The sequence below is a fragment of the Rosa chinensis genome, chromosome 2, assembly GCF_002994745.2.
Source record: "Rosa chinensis cultivar Old Blush chromosome 2, RchiOBHm-V2, whole genome shotgun sequence".
NCBI lineage: Eukaryota > Viridiplantae > Streptophyta > Magnoliopsida > Rosales > Rosaceae > Rosa > Rosa chinensis.
Genome location: NC_037089.1, coordinates 74,727,769 through 74,741,721, shown reverse-complemented (window position 1 = coordinate 74,741,721; position 13,953 = coordinate 74,727,769). Strand labels below are relative to the sequence as shown.

Below are 13,953 nucleotides of genomic sequence, written 5' to 3'. Positions count from 1 at the left end.
ACTAAAAGCTAATGTTATGTGATGTAATGAGGATCAAGGGCTTATAAAATGACATGAAGATACAAAAAGTGTGACCTTAGAAACTTTGAATTGGCTAAATAATAAAGCTTGATACTTGAGTGACAAGGCAAAATTTGAACTACATATCGGGTATAGTTTTCACGAAACTCAATAAGGCAAGAAAAGCCTCAGATCGACTTTCACAGTTTTAATAAAAGGGAAAAGAGATGAGTTTTCTCGCGGGAAGATTAGCCGGGAAAGAAGGAGCCTACTTCTTCCAGGAATCCAAACAGGCCGTGGGCCGTCTCGTATCCCGGAAAGGTCCGGCCCACAAGAAGCTCCCGTCGGCGGCGACTGAGCAGGAATCCCAAGCCGACGTGCTTCCCGAGGTGCTGAGGCACTCTCTGCCCCCCAGAATTTACCATCAACAGCCCGAAATGGCGTCGTCTCTGGACACAGCTTCCAAATGGGTTCTTAAATCTGATTCCAAGAACCCATTTTCCATCTCTTCTCAGACTCTTAACCCTCTTAGGGATTATGTGTCCCTGCCGCAGGTCACTTTTGGCCCCAAAAGGTGCTACCTTTACTTGTGTAGTTGCTCAATTTTGCATTTGTTTGGTAGAAATTGAAGAATTTAGGATGTTTTAGGTGGATTTGGCTTGGTGGGTATGTTGGGATAGCTGAAAGTTGTTTGATTTTGTGTAATTTTGCAAAAAGTTTGAATCTTTATGATGCATAATGTATGTTTGGGAGGAATGTATATGAATGAGCTAATCAGTCTGAGTTGAAATTAAGAGAAATTGGCTTTGGTGCATTGTTAATTTGTTATGGTGAGCTAATCAGTGTATGGGGAATGTAAGGGAATGCTGAAAACTTTTTTGGATTTTGTGTGCAAAGACTGAAGCTTTGAGATGCTCTAGTGTGGAAATTGAATATCAAGTACTGTTTGGAAGGAATGAATATGAATGAGATAATCAGGGTGTTGTGAGTTGAAATTAAGATGAGTTTGCTTGGTGTATTGGTCTGGTGTCTGATTAGTACACATCACATTACTGAATGCAGGTGGCAGCTGCCTGAATCAGAAAACTCGATGTTGGCCTCAACAGCTAATGAATTGCGACGAGACAGGCACCCCACCCCCATTAATCCTGAAAAGTTTAAGGCTGCAGCTGAAGGGCTTACACGAAGTAGGTCCAATGAATCTCTCCATTCTTTCAATTTATTTGATATGGTTCAGAAAGCTTGTTGGTGATTATTGAGCATACTTGTGTTGAAGCACGCCAGTGCTTTTGCTTCTATGTTTTTGTTAAAGCTTGAGCTGAACCTCCATGTTACCAGATATAAGGCCTATGTTGATTTTGGCGTAATAAATATCAATGAAGATGGTGTAGGCAAGGAGAGAAGGTCTCTTGCTAAAAGAATAGGCATTTGTTACAAAGCATGATTAAACTCAACTAGATTTGTCATATAAATTGTTCTTACTACGAACAGTCAAATTATAGAGTCTGGAGAAGTCATTAATGTGGTGCGTCATTCTTCTTTAAATAATATATGGGGAACTTATCGTAAATGTTGATTTTTGGTATTGTGTTTGTATTCCTGCACTTCCGCTCTTGTCTCAGTACTGAAAGATATTGCTTAGTACAATTCTCACAAGCAATAGTTGTTTTCTGTTTTGTATTGTCTTTTTTTTTTTTTTGGTTCAGCAATACTTGTTTTTTGTTTCTAAAGTTGTATTATGCTTTTCTGTAGTTGGAGTGGCATTTGCTATTGCAACTGCAATAGTTTTTGGTGGTGCCACCTTGGTAATTGGAATGGCTGTCTCAAAGCTACAGGTGCAGAATGTAAGTACAGTGTGTTGATTCCTGATCTTCTTTCTATTACTATGGGGTACTCGTTTACTGTACGCTGCTAAAAGTATAATTTGTACATGTCCTGTTGCTTGTTCTGTGCATATATGTACGTGTTCAAATGTGCTCATGTATCGAAAGATACAATCAAGGTGAATATGTTAGGGTGAATGCATTCTGATTGTGAGATTCTTTTTCAATAAAAACTAATTAGTAATAGAATTTCTACTTCTGCAATGGAGTACAGAGTTAAGTGTCGATATGAAAAGTATACATAACTGGTGGAATTTGTCTACAGTTGTCAACACCTATAAGAGCTCCAGAAAAGAGAGTATTTTGACATGCACAAGATCATAGCATTTAGTAAAGCACTGACAACCAATACCTTAATCTGGGAATCCTTGACTTTCAGAACAGTTCCTTACATTATTGATGTTTTAGGGAGAGAGAGAGAGAAGCTCATAATGTCTGAGCTGGTATTTTAACTTAAAGTGTACTGCTTGTCTTCAATAGGTTATTGCTTACCCTAAGCGCTATTAGGGGCCATAAGCTCTAACTCGTGAGTTCATAACTATATTCCCCCCATTATAATTAGGTTCAGATTGTAAGATGAATTGTGTGTATTTAAATTTATATGTCGTGACAATTTTATTTTGAGTTTTATTTTTATGAACAGAGTGATGACATCCGAACAAAAGGGAAAGACCTGGTGGAGCCAAAATTTGAAGAGATACGTGAGCAACTGGTCCCCTTAAAGGCTTGGGTATGTCAAAGTTGAAGTATTGAGTGGGGGGATTGCCTTTTCTTTTTCCTGTATAAACTTTAGCTTGCTCATGATTAACTTGGAGCTCCTAAATGCAGGTTGAAAATATGTCCAGGAAATGGCACTTGGAAAAGGGGGAAGATGTAAAGGAGAAGCCTCTTATAAAGTCACTTTCTAAAATGTTAGGTGCCAAGACATCCAACAGACAATAATGTTATAATTATGATTGTTATTTACTTTTTTTTTCGTTCTTTTTTTTCGGTGTAAATAGTTAACAGTGGTGGTGCTGAATAAGTGAAAGTAATAGGAATAATGCTCGATGAATAGACGAGGGGCATGTGCATGATGTTTGTTCTATAAGTGATATCAGTGGCCTCTATATATAAAAATATGCATGAAGGGCCCTATATATATATGGTTTACTTATTGTAATAAGATTAGAATTTCTTTAGTCTTTTGTGAGAAACTTTTTCTTTTTCTAGCCCGGGTTTTTGAAAAGCCATTTACTTGTAATAGAAATCACTTTTCTAATCCAACAAAAAGATGAATGGTGATTCAAAGAAGCTTGTGGTTATGGACATTGTCTCAGACATACTTGCCTACTTCAAAGTCACTCAAGTCAGTCTGAACACTCAATCCCTTGAAGTTCATTTACATTTTTATATTTTCTGTTCTAATATCTTTGAGTTCGAAGCTCATTAGTACTCGCCGGCTGAATACTTGTGGGGGAGCCACCTCCGAAGTGAATTATCAACAGGCAAACCAGGTCCCCTTCAAGACCTCCATTATCGTCTTCTAGTCATGTTATCTTCATAGCTTGTAATCTAAACCAGCACCATATTTCCAAGCCTCGAGACGTCTCTTCCACCCATACTTCATCTCCGGCGGTAGTGCACTTAATAGAGGCCTTGTGAAATATGCAAGAAAAGAGATATACATTATGTTTATGTCAATATGGTGTATTTACCATGACATGGAAATGTAGTTACCTCACTACAGGGTCGGCAAAAGTTGAGAGTAACGTATAGTATCCAAGCATGAAAAAATGTCCAGACCAGTCAAGAAGTACAGGAATCCCAACCTGAAACACAAGAAACTTACACTTCGTTTGGTGTACCAACTGAAATAAGCTAATTACGGTACCTAATAAACATTATTAGAAAGAAAAAGGATGCTCAAGTCGTTGATTACCTGCTTGAATATTGATGGGATAATTTGAGGTTTATTTAACATGACTAGGCCTAATGTCTTGGTAAGAGGCCCAAACTGTACAACATCCTGTCAAATTAAATGTTCTCTTGGTTATTATTTGAAACAAAGCTAACCATTACTGTTGACATCAGTTCAGCTAATTGATCAGATGGATTCACATAGCCAATCAAATACAATTACCTGAAGAAATGGTCTGAGTACTGGATCCCCAAGCTTCTGAAAAAGTGGAAACACATACATTAGGAAAATGGGAAGCAATTCAAACAAAAAAGAAGACATTTGCTCCACTTTTCCAGACAGACTAAAACAAACCTACCTGCATACTCTGAAAATTGGCATACAGAAGCTCATTGATAAAATCTGGTGACACATTAGACGGTTCCTTTGCTGACATTGCTCTTTGAAACAACCATGAAGAACTTAAGTTGGGCTGCACAACATAGATTCAACTGAAATTCAGATAATCTTGAAAGATACTAGAATTTAAAGGCAGGTTATTACTTAAAACAGATATCAGAGAGACACAAACCATGTAAGGATTGAGCAGGGACAAGTTGTGTGAGTCAAGAAAATCGCCGTTAATTGCTTCGTATATTCCTTTTTAACATGCAAAAAAGATGGACGCTAGTAAATTTCATGACGTCATACCATTGCACAGGTTATCAATTGCATATGGAGTACATATGTACCTGTTGACAGTCTATTGAGATGCCTAGTCAAGCTTCCAAAGCCACCAAATGAAACAGGTGATTGAATTCCACTAGCATCACCAAACTGCAGAGAATGATTTTTATCATGTCTTTCCTCTTTGGTAATCTACCATAATCTATAGGATGCTTAGTAATGTATAATTTTTACCACCTGTAAAACACGATTAAAAGCTGCTGGCAGCGGGCTGTCAAGTGTCAAGTTCATCGTCCCCATTCAAGAGTTGAAAAGGTGTCAGATATAAAGAAAATAAGTATCCAGTGTATAAATTTAAAGTTTGCAGATTCCCCAGTTTCTTATCAGATTAAAAACACAGTAATTGGTTTGATACCCTAAATTACTTCTATCATCATAAAATAAATCCCATTGTGGTCAAGCAATACTTGCACCAGTACCTGTCACGGTATGTAGGGAAAATACCATATAGAACCCTCTGTATCTCCAACTCATCAAGAGAGACTCCCTACAAAATATACATTTCCAAATTACTAAAACTTCGCTATAAGTTAACATACAAGTAGCATGCGGACAGTTTTCAACTGGAACACTATCCAGACTAACCTGATATTCGGGCATCAGTTTCCAATATTCTTCTAATAATTCTTCCAGTTTTGGCGACTGGGGTTGAGGATCAACATAAGTGAACATATAAGTTGTACGATCTGTAGGACCTGAACCAGCTGGAAATGCCTGTGAAATGTTTAGGAAAGCTTGATTCTGAAAAGCTAAAAGTCTCCTTTCAACATTAATTACTGAGAAACTAGAAATCAAGTTACCTCCCAAAAGAATTGTGCTGCAGAGGCCCCGACCTTCTTCACCGATGAACTACTATATATAACATCACTGTGAGAGTTATTCTTGAACCCACGAGCACAAGATCCAACAACAAGGCAAACACCATCTGGCTTCCTACCGGATCTTATCTGCCAATGAAGTCAACAGTGAGAGCTAATTTAGGCAGATTGTGAGTAAAAGTTCTAAGGATACTCTTAGAAATCTTCAGATTCTAAGGATCAATAGCTTATTTGAATCATGGATATACACACAAGTACACTCATCAGCAATTATTCAGAAAACGAAAAGCCTGCCTGTTTTACAACTGGAGAGAAATTCCCCATTGCATCAATGACGAGGCGGGATGACAAAATCTTTCCCTCACCGAGTTGCAAGACCTATGAGAAAAGTAAGAGAAATTTGTGTTATTCCATTGTTCATAAGTCATAAGTTTCTTATATATTATTATCATTATACAGTCATCTCTCAGATAATAATAAGATTGCTTTTGGTAGTTGGTATAAGGTTTTGAGACAAGTCTAATCCTTTGTTTTTTAGCATGCTAACTGGCATAACTCGGATACCCTTTCTAGGGACCATTAGCCTTTCTATAAAAAGACAACATCTTTAGAAAGCATAGGTACATAATTGTCTCACAGCAACATAATGAAGAGGAATCCTTTAGTGAATAAACTTATATAAGTTAAGGCACTAGAATAAATAAATGAAAATTGTTAACAACTCACAGCTGCATCTTCATAAATGGAAATGCTGGACATACTGTAGCCTTCCAATACAACTCCACCTAGAGAAATAAAACGATTCTTCACAATCTCTATTAGCTTTACTGGTCTGTAATGATGCAACAGAGACATTCAAGAAATGAGTTATGGAGAAATAAACCACCATTCATTTTCTGGTTTTACTCATAATCCTATCACGCTATCAGATCCTCAACTAGTGTAGAAAGGAAACAATCAATGAGAATGAATTGTCTCTGATATAAAATAAATTAACAAATGCATTGTACAAGAAGGCAAGATAACTCACGAAATACCAAGATTAAGAATGTCTTCAACCCAGATATCACCCTTCCCCTCAAATCCACATCTGTTCTGTGCAATTCACAAAATACAAAAACAAATGGTTAAAGTATGTAGCTTACTAGTTTTTTTTGCAAGACTATGCAACCAGACAACTTACAGGATTGAATTTCATCGCTGTAGCTTGTTCAATCTCATCTTCTGCAAGAATTCCGATTTCTACAAATTCCAAGAGCTCTTTCCTCGAGATATTCCACTCCTGTTCCCTCTGATCATTGATACCAAAACATCCCGTGTCACTCACTAGAAAATCCAACAAGCCATTCCCATACCATGATTAGATCTAACAAAACGAACTTCATAGAACAGGATATTACCCCTTGTAGTACATTTCTTTCCACAACGCCAACTCGAAGACCTTTGGCACACAATGCTGTTGCTATGAAGATCCCCAGAGTTCCACCACAAATCAACACATCAAATGTATCCACCACTTTTTCAGCCAGATCAGAATTCCTAAGCAAACCAGGAAAATTCGAAACCACTTCCTTTGGTTCTTCCACAACTACAAGATAACAAGTCAAAACCACCCAAAATTTGAATCATTTTCCACACACTGATTCACAATCCCATCATTACTGAAATAACAACTATTCCCACCGGTTTTAGCTTTGCAAATTCTAGACCAAACTTGATCCAGCCTCTTCAAAGCACTATATGAGTAAGCTCCACCAGCACCACCAACTTCACTACTCACCGGCAAACTCTCCATTATCCTCTACCAAAAATCATCATCACAAACAGTCATTACCTCAAAACAGTTGGCATACAATTCAAGCACCCAAAACTACAAACATGAAAATAACAATTTAACTAAGATTAAAAATGCAATCTTGGAATCAGAGAAAATAGGTACCTGGGTTTTGGAGGGAAGGGTCTGTGTTTGCAAGCAGAGACATTTTTGAGCCCTGGCTCTTCTCTGAGTTACTGGGCTCTTCTTTGGGCACTGAAACAACAACCCATTAATGGATTGAAGCTGAAGAACCACCATCAGTTCTGAAATTATGTGTAAAAGTGATTCCTTTACTAACCCATTTCACAATTCCAACCAAGTCTTAAGCTTTCTTACACTGTTTCTCAGCTTCTCATTCAACGGTCCCTGGATTAGACACGTTAACGAATAACGACCAAAACTGACTTCCCTTCTTTTTGTCAAGAAAGGAAAAGAAAAGGTTACTGAAAGAGCCGGTTCCCGGTCCAAAGTAGATTGTGTCCCGTGGGTGAGGAAAGAAAGGTCACAGCTGGGTGACTTTAACCTCGTTGTAAGTTTTCAAGTATCTGGATAAAACCTTGCTTTTGGGGTTTAAGAGCTGAAGCTACTGCTCCTCAGTCTCACTCTTCTTCTTTGAATCTGAAGCTGAAGGCTTTATTCAGAAGGTAACACACCCACAACTTATTTCTTCTTTAATTCACTATTCAAGTTTTGTTTTTTCCCAGTCCATATTTGGCTCTGTGGTTTCTGGGTTTCTCTTCCTTTGTTGATTTGGGGTTATGAAGTAGAAATGAAAAATCTTGGAATTGAAATATTTATAGATAACTTGTGTGGAATTCCCAGGAAAGTTGACATCTTTGACCTAATACATCCCAGATGGTCTTATTAGGTTCACTTGGCTGGAGGTGGGTTTTACATAATTAGGAGGAAAAGAAGAACCATTCTAAGAATCAAAGATAAAAGTTGTTTGAGATTTGAGATTGGGGTTTTAGGGGGTAAGTCCAAATTTCCAATTTACTTGAGATATCAGAATTTCTTGATAAATGTTAATTTGATATTACTGCAAGCAATACAAAGTAGACACTGCAAGTCTGCAATTGAACCATTTTGCATCATAAAGAAGAATAGCATATTTGTTTCTTTGTACAGTGTTTGCATATGGATATCTTGATAGTTCATAGATTGTGATGAAGGCAGTGATCAATAATGAAATGTCTGATTGTATTTGATTTATAATAGGGAACCAAACATGGCGAGTGTGATTATGGCCCCAACCTTGGGCTCATTCTCTGTAAACAGAAGCAGCAGAGATTGCAGCAAATGGAGTAGTACTAATGGGAAACGCAGTGGTCTAACGGTGAAGGCAATGCGGGTGGAGAAAAGTCTGGAGGAATTGTATGAAGTTAGAGTCGAGCGCAAAGTGTCGCCTGAACGAGTAGCAGAGCTTGGAGTTTCAAGGTGGTCAACATGGAAGACCGGCAAGTGCAAGTTGCCGTGGGACTGGCAGGTGGACCAGCTGGTTTACATTGAGGAAGGAGAGGTAAGGGTTGTGCCGGAAGGAAGCAAGAAGTTCATGCGATTTGTGGCTGGAGATCTTGTTCGTTACCCCAAGTGGTTTGAAGCTGACCTATGGTTCAATGGTCCATACCAAGAGCGTTACAGTTTCAGAGCATATGGAGATGATTAATAGACTTGTATTACATATTTTGACATGATATATATGTGTACTCTTGCCTGCTTTTAATGGTTTTGCCAGAGCTAATGTCTTTTCCAGAACACAAAGATCCGATTTAGAACAATTTCTTCATTGAACCGTTTTTAATGGTGGCATGATACATGAAAAAGACGGATGGATGTTTGTAATACAGTCGATCAAACTCTGGAATTGGTATTACAATGAATTTCAAAGACAAGATATACCGCCTGAATGGAAACAGAAGGAGAAAATGAAATACTTTCTGCACCATTATACAATAAAAACTATCTGGTGGGAATTCAAACCACCACTTATCACTATAACAACGAATATCTTATGATACACACACCCTCCATGGCTGAAGAGTACAAAAGAAACTGAATTGACTGATAAACAAGGGGCTGTTTCAATATTGGCAAGAGCCCCCCACCTTCACAGTATCCCTTATCAGAACAAAACTACAGTTACAACAAGCCCAAGAGAAGTGAGGCTGAGTCCCACCCACTTTCATTCACGTAAGACTTGCACTTAGCAATTGCGAGGATATCAACTACCAGGAGTGGCTCGGGGTTTTTGGCTAGTAGAAATGGCAGTGGAGTCAAACCTTGAGACAAGCCCGACTTCAGTATTCAAAGCCTTGGAGGCAGCCACATCTTCCAAGCGCTTCCAGGTTGATTCACGTTTCTCCTGTGTTTCCTTCTCTTTAGTTTCATCTTCTTGGAATGTAGCCAAGCACTCATCAAAGAGTTCTTGATCAACATCTGAGAATATCTTTCTCACATTCAATGTCAAACTCCGAACAGCTTGATTCCAGTGACTCCGAGTGTTTTCCTCCATAGCAGGGAAGATTATTGGCAGAATCACTTGGCGGTTCTGTGTGATCAAAGTTCTTATGTGATCATTATTCCACAAAAACAATGCACGTTCAGCTACCTGCCAGCGGAAAAGAAGTTAAAGACACATCTCATTGATTAGAACTAAAGTGATGATGTAGAATTTAGTTTTAGTAATAGAACAATGCACATTTACTCAATCATGCATGGTAAAACCATTAGTTTCCAGTTTTCTAAACCATCAAGTGAAAATGTGAAATACCATCTGAGTAAGGTGCTTAAACAGACATTGCCTTGTGTGGAACACTGAATCTACATATTCCCATTACCTGTGAGGAGCAAAAATGCTCATAGTCTGCCTCATTGGTTGTGCACCAGCAAGCTTAGCTACTAGTGATACCTATAGTTTCCAACTTCAAATGATTTTTAAATTCCTACTATCACTCAGATTCCTTTTTTTTTTTCCTCCAAATGACATAATTAAAGAATTACACAACTTGCAGAAAAAAATCAAGTTTTCTGTTTATGCACCCAAAAACACTAAGGTGTTGTGATAACTCTTCCAAGTTGTGGCAACTTGTTTGTTGACACACCCAGGTTCCATAAACAATTAGTCGATTACTAATGTAAACCAACAGTTCCCAGTTCCGAACAAAGGAAATCATTATAACTGGTTAGAAATGGAATAATGATACTTTCTAAATATTCCCGAATGTGTGGGATGTTAGATGTGTGCGCAAGACACCATTAAATTACCTATTCAAGACGTGGAATTGAGCTTCTGGAGAGAACTAATAGGCTCCTAGCATAATACTCAACCTCCTCAAGCTTTAGAAGGCAATGGTTTGCCGTATCAATGAACTTAACACATACAACAATTATTCTCACAATTTGAAGTGGTGGACCAGAGAGAGATTTGTAAGCCACCAAATAAATGTAAGGGGCATTTACATTGGTAGTTGGATTGTTGCTATGAAAATTTCTCTCCTATCCATCCAGGAACTCAATTTTTTATTCCAACAACTGGTATAGGCATATAACCAATGCCAGCGAGCATCATGAGAATGAGTGCAGGTCAACTTGATAGCATAAGAAAGAAACAAATATAGCACAGGTTTGTTCAAGACAAAAATCCCAACAAACATCAAAACCTCCAGCTCTGAAACATCTTATTCATGTCAAGTTGAAAAGGCAACAATTCAGATGAAAATCTAAATCATAGCATGATGAAGAATGTTCCACTGGACAAATATTAATGAATATAGATAAATGAAGCAAATATTGTGTCCATGTGCATACACAGATAAAACATGGTAGAAAAAACAAACTTAAGTAAAAGATAAAGATAATAATTAGAAAAGTACCTGAAAATGTGAGCTGCTGAGGCACTGACCAATTTGACGGAAAAGAGGGACCATGCACCGCTGAAATTCTGATGGCTGGGTAGCTTCCAGAACTTCTTCCAATTCACCAAGGAACATAACTTCCTTTGAACTATTGGTTATGGGCCAATACTTCAACAGTCCTCTAATCACGGTATCAGATAGCTTGGCATCTTTCTCCACGAACTGAGTAATGCAATAGGAAAGTTGCTGATGGTACATAGATACACATTTAGGCTTGTGAAGGGGAATCAAGGCGCGGACAAGGAACAGCTTGTGCTCTTCCTTCAAAGGCAAAGCAAAACCATTGATTATACTGCCTAGAATTTCAAGCATTTCTGCAATCCCATTGTGCTTCTGAGTCTCAAATATGAACCAAAAGAAGATATTGTTGATGGCTTTCCTAATGAACGGTCGATGTACCATGAACTTCCCATAAACCCGGTGGAGAATCGTTTTCAAGTATTCCCTCTCTCTTTGATCCTCAGAGTCAAACAAATCAAGCAATTTCAAAACAAACGCTTGGTCAATATATCTTTTAGCTAGCTTAGCATCTGTCTCCGGGGAGGCCACAAATCTCAACAGAAACTCATACACAACCTGAAGATGAGACCAAGCAGGCTCCAACATCTGGTCCTCCTCATCTTGGTCATAACTCTCAAGAGCCTTCTTCTCATGATTCGAAGATGGAAAAGTCCGAAACAAATTGGTAGACACCATCTTGGTAATCCCCTGCATTGTCACCTCATTGAATTTCGAACTCACAGATGAAATGTAATCCACAAGTTCAAGCAAAGTCTGCCGCTTTATGTCCTTCTCCCTGACATTCTTCGACGGATCATTGAAATCAAATACAACACAACACATATTCAATTTCTTGATGAAAAGACCCTGCTTCTCTGCACTGGGAACATCCCTGAAACTCGGCAGGGCCTCATAGGCTCCTGAAAGCAACAAAGGACCTACTTGACCGGGTTTCTTGGATTGATTGGACTTACTTGACTGTGGGGCAAGAATCCCATTGCTGGTTCTTGAAGCCCCAGAACCCGAATTCGAAGACTTTGATGCAGCAGCAGAAGTAGACTTTGAGCTGTTAATGGAATTGGGTCCAATCCCATTAACCCCTCCATCGTTATATGCATCGTTTTGCGATGCTTTCGAGGGTTTTCGAGGTATTCTACCCAGAATTTGTTTGATCATATCTACAAAAAAACCTCGACCCTGAACTCTAATCAAGTTTCCAAACTAGCCCAAATCATTTGGCATTATCATAATCCATGCAGATAAGCAAAAAGCCAATAAGAAGAACATACCCTAGACGATTCTTTGCACAAAACCCTCATAATTCTGAGCTGGGAATTCAGATTGAAGAACAACAAAGATTGGATTTTGAAGAATTTGAAGAGATGGGGAAAGAGAAATTTTGACTTACATTGACTACAGAAGAAAAAGGGATCCGGGAAAAGGGGAAAATTATAGGAGAAGAAGAGCTATAAATCGGAGCTGGGAGTCAGGGACTTGGGGTCTTCAATGGATAAAGATAAAGTTTAAAACCCTAATTAAGTCTTGATTTGAAGAGAAACAGAGAGAGAAAGAAAGGCCTAAAACAGAAAGAATGGAAATTTTTAATTAATTTAGATAAAACAGGAAATTTCTGTTATACAAATACAGCCAGGAAAGCAGGCCAAATGGAAAGAAACTGACTCATTGTCTAAACTGTAAAATGTCTATTTAATATTTTAAGTTCTTATACTCTAAAAGAAGAAATAGGAAAAAGAATAATATCATGAGTTGGATTCGTAATGGATGTTATTCTAATTCTTGAATCGATGAGAACAGAGTTGTTTAGAATTATAATAGAAGTAAAGAATGTCTTTAAAACAGGAGCTCAGAGTTATTCAAAATTTGAATGAGAGTGAAGAATGTATATCTTTCAAACAAGCACTAAACATTTATGAAGGAATAAATAATTCAATACATTTGTAGGAGTAATAATTTATTAATCACATGAAAATTAAAGAATCGACTAGTTATCAAGTTAAAAACTTAAAATCCGATATTAAGAATTGATATACAAACATTATATTAGTTTTATAGAGTTTCAATCATTGATGCTGAACCCAAAGGTAAATGACCATATTTTCTCTGCTAAAAGGTGACTAGGAGATCATTTATGAAGTTTGTTGATCAGGTGCCATGATGGTTTTTGATATCTCTTAGTAATAGAACAAAATTAATTTCCATTGACATAGGTGAGTGACCATGATTCTTGATCGCCAAGTGACCGGGAGACGGTACATATGTTTAGGAACTTCAGAGAAGGGTAACTGAATTGAATTCTCAGATCAGGAACTCAGATGGTTAGGCACTTAGGCTTATGCCGATACAGCCAATGAAATTGAATTTGTCACATGTAAAAGTGAATCACTTTTAGTAATTTAGTGATAGAAGCTGCAAGGTGCAAACGTGCATAAGATTTGCACGAATGGAAGATTATATGCCACAGATTTTAAATCCACTTGATCAAATTTGTGGCACATGAAATGAAATTACTACGATCCTCTACTTTTTCTTTGTTTCAAATTTTCAATAATGCCCTTCCGGCTTTTAGGTCAATGTTTATATAGTAGCTCCTTTTTCTGAAAAATACAAGAACATCTGGTGGATTCACAGTCAACGTGAACAGAAACCATCAATTGCATAAGATGCCCACTTTAACATATCATCTGTCTATTTGGTCATTAGACCTCGGGTTCTCAGAAATAAATATTAGTTCAAGACACCAGAGGTCCAATCTCAGCATCTAAAGCCACAATACAAAAGTTAGAATCACAATTACAAAACAAAAAGAAGCTAAAAATAGATGTAATTCATAGGTTTAATCAAATTGTAAAATGAATGACTACTATATGTTGCTTTG

The 13,953-nt window shown here is 37.7% G+C and overlaps 4 protein-coding genes across 8 annotated transcripts; 2 read left to right on the top strand and 2 right to left on the bottom strand.

The window, feature by feature from the left end:
• Positions 1–93: 93 nt before the first annotated feature.
• On the top strand, positions 94–2,868 carry LOC112188433. The gene is made up of 5 exons (XM_024327552.2): positions 94–574; positions 1,063–1,187; positions 1,753–1,844; positions 2,527–2,613; positions 2,712–2,868. The coding sequence occupies exons 1-5, from the start codon at positions 228–230 to the stop codon at positions 2,823–2,825; spliced, it is 765 nt and encodes a 254-aa protein (XP_024183320.1). The 5' UTR covers positions 94–227; the 3' UTR covers positions 2,826–2,868.
• Positions 2,869–3,141: 273 nt separating this feature from the next.
• LOC112188432 lies at positions 3,142–7,537 on the bottom strand. Of its 2 annotated transcripts, XM_024327551.2 has the most exons (18): positions 7,267–7,537; positions 7,011–7,128; positions 6,728–6,915; positions 6,511–6,618; positions 6,358–6,422; positions 6,054–6,159; positions 5,622–5,705; positions 5,310–5,456; positions 5,095–5,223; positions 4,929–4,996; positions 4,687–4,720; positions 4,515–4,599; positions 4,355–4,422; positions 4,142–4,255; positions 4,006–4,041; positions 3,805–3,891; positions 3,603–3,694; positions 3,142–3,520 (listed from the first exon to the last, which is right to left on the bottom strand). In XM_024327551.2, exons 1-18 carry the CDS (start codon positions 7,399–7,401, stop codon positions 3,424–3,426), a joined length of 1,761 nt encoding a protein of 586 aa, XP_024183319.1. In that variant the 5' UTR covers positions 7,402–7,537; the 3' UTR covers positions 3,142–3,423. The 2 variants fall into 2 exon arrangements, 1 of the variants encoding a protein (XP_024183319.1); XR_002931433.2 differs by lacking the exons at positions 3,142–3,520; positions 3,603–3,694 and having other exon boundaries at positions 4,142–4,274.
• Positions 7,538–7,637: 100 nt separating this feature from the next.
• Positions 7,638–8,879, top strand: LOC112188127. Of its 4 annotated transcripts, none has more exons than XM_040514841.1 (3): positions 7,719–7,787; positions 7,999–8,117; positions 8,362–8,879. In XM_040514841.1, exon 3 carries the CDS (start codon positions 8,372–8,374, stop codon positions 8,807–8,809), a length of 438 nt encoding a protein of 145 aa, XP_040370775.1. In that variant the 5' UTR covers positions 7,719–7,787; positions 7,999–8,117; positions 8,362–8,371; the 3' UTR covers positions 8,810–8,879. The 4 variants fall into 4 exon arrangements, with proteins under 4 accessions (XP_024182943.1, XP_040370775.1, XP_024182944.1 ...); XM_024327176.2 differs by having other exon boundaries at positions 7,769–7,787; positions 8,012–8,117; XM_024327175.2 differs by lacking the exon at positions 7,999–8,117 and having other exon boundaries at positions 7,638–7,787.
• A 185-nt stretch (positions 8,880–9,064) lies between these two features.
• Positions 9,065–12,677, bottom strand: LOC112188123 (serine/threonine protein phosphatase 2A 59 kDa regulatory subunit B' gamma isoform). Its single transcript, XM_024327171.2, has 2 exons — positions 11,016–12,677; positions 9,065–9,751 (listed from the first exon to the last, which is right to left on the bottom strand). The coding sequence occupies exons 1-2, from the start codon at positions 12,231–12,233 to the stop codon at positions 9,365–9,367; spliced, it is 1,605 nt and encodes a 534-aa protein (XP_024182939.1). The 5' UTR covers positions 12,234–12,677; the 3' UTR covers positions 9,065–9,364.
• Between the last annotated feature and the right edge of the window lie 1,276 nt (positions 12,678–13,953).

Coding starts and splice junctions, on each gene's coding strand:
- LOC112188123 (XM_024327171.2), bottom strand. CDS start 12,233: ATGATCAAACAAATTCTGGGTAGAATACCTCGAAAACCCTCGAAAGCA. Junction 9,752..11,015: donor TCAGCAGCTCACATTTTCAG/GTACTTTTCTAA, acceptor TTCCGCTGGCAG/GTAGCTGAACGTGCATTGTT.
- LOC112188432 (XM_024327551.2), bottom strand. CDS start 7,401: ATGGTGGTTCTTCAGCTTCAATCCATTAATGGGTTGTTGTTTCAGTGC. Junction 5,706..6,053: donor CCATTTATGAAGATGCAGCT/GTGAGTTGTTAA, acceptor CTTTTCTCATAG/GTCTTGCAACTCGGTGAGGG. Junction 5,457..5,621: donor TCTCTCCAGTTGTAAAACAG/GCAGGCTTTTCG, acceptor CTTCATTGGCAG/ATAAGATCCGGTAGGAAGCC.
- LOC112188433 (XM_024327552.2), top strand. CDS start 228: ATGAGTTTTCTCGCGGGAAGATTAGCCGGGAAAGAAGGAGCCTACTTC. Junction 575..1,062: donor GTCACTTTTGGCCCCAAAAG/GTGCTACCTTTA, acceptor TACTGAATGCAG/GTGGCAGCTGCCTGAATCAG. Junction 2,614..2,711: donor TGGTCCCCTTAAAGGCTTGG/GTATGTCAAAGT, acceptor TCCTAAATGCAG/GTTGAAAATATGTCCAGGAA.
- LOC112188127 (XM_024327175.2), top strand. CDS start 8,372: ATGGCGAGTGTGATTATGGCCCCAACCTTGGGCTCATTCTCTGTAAAC.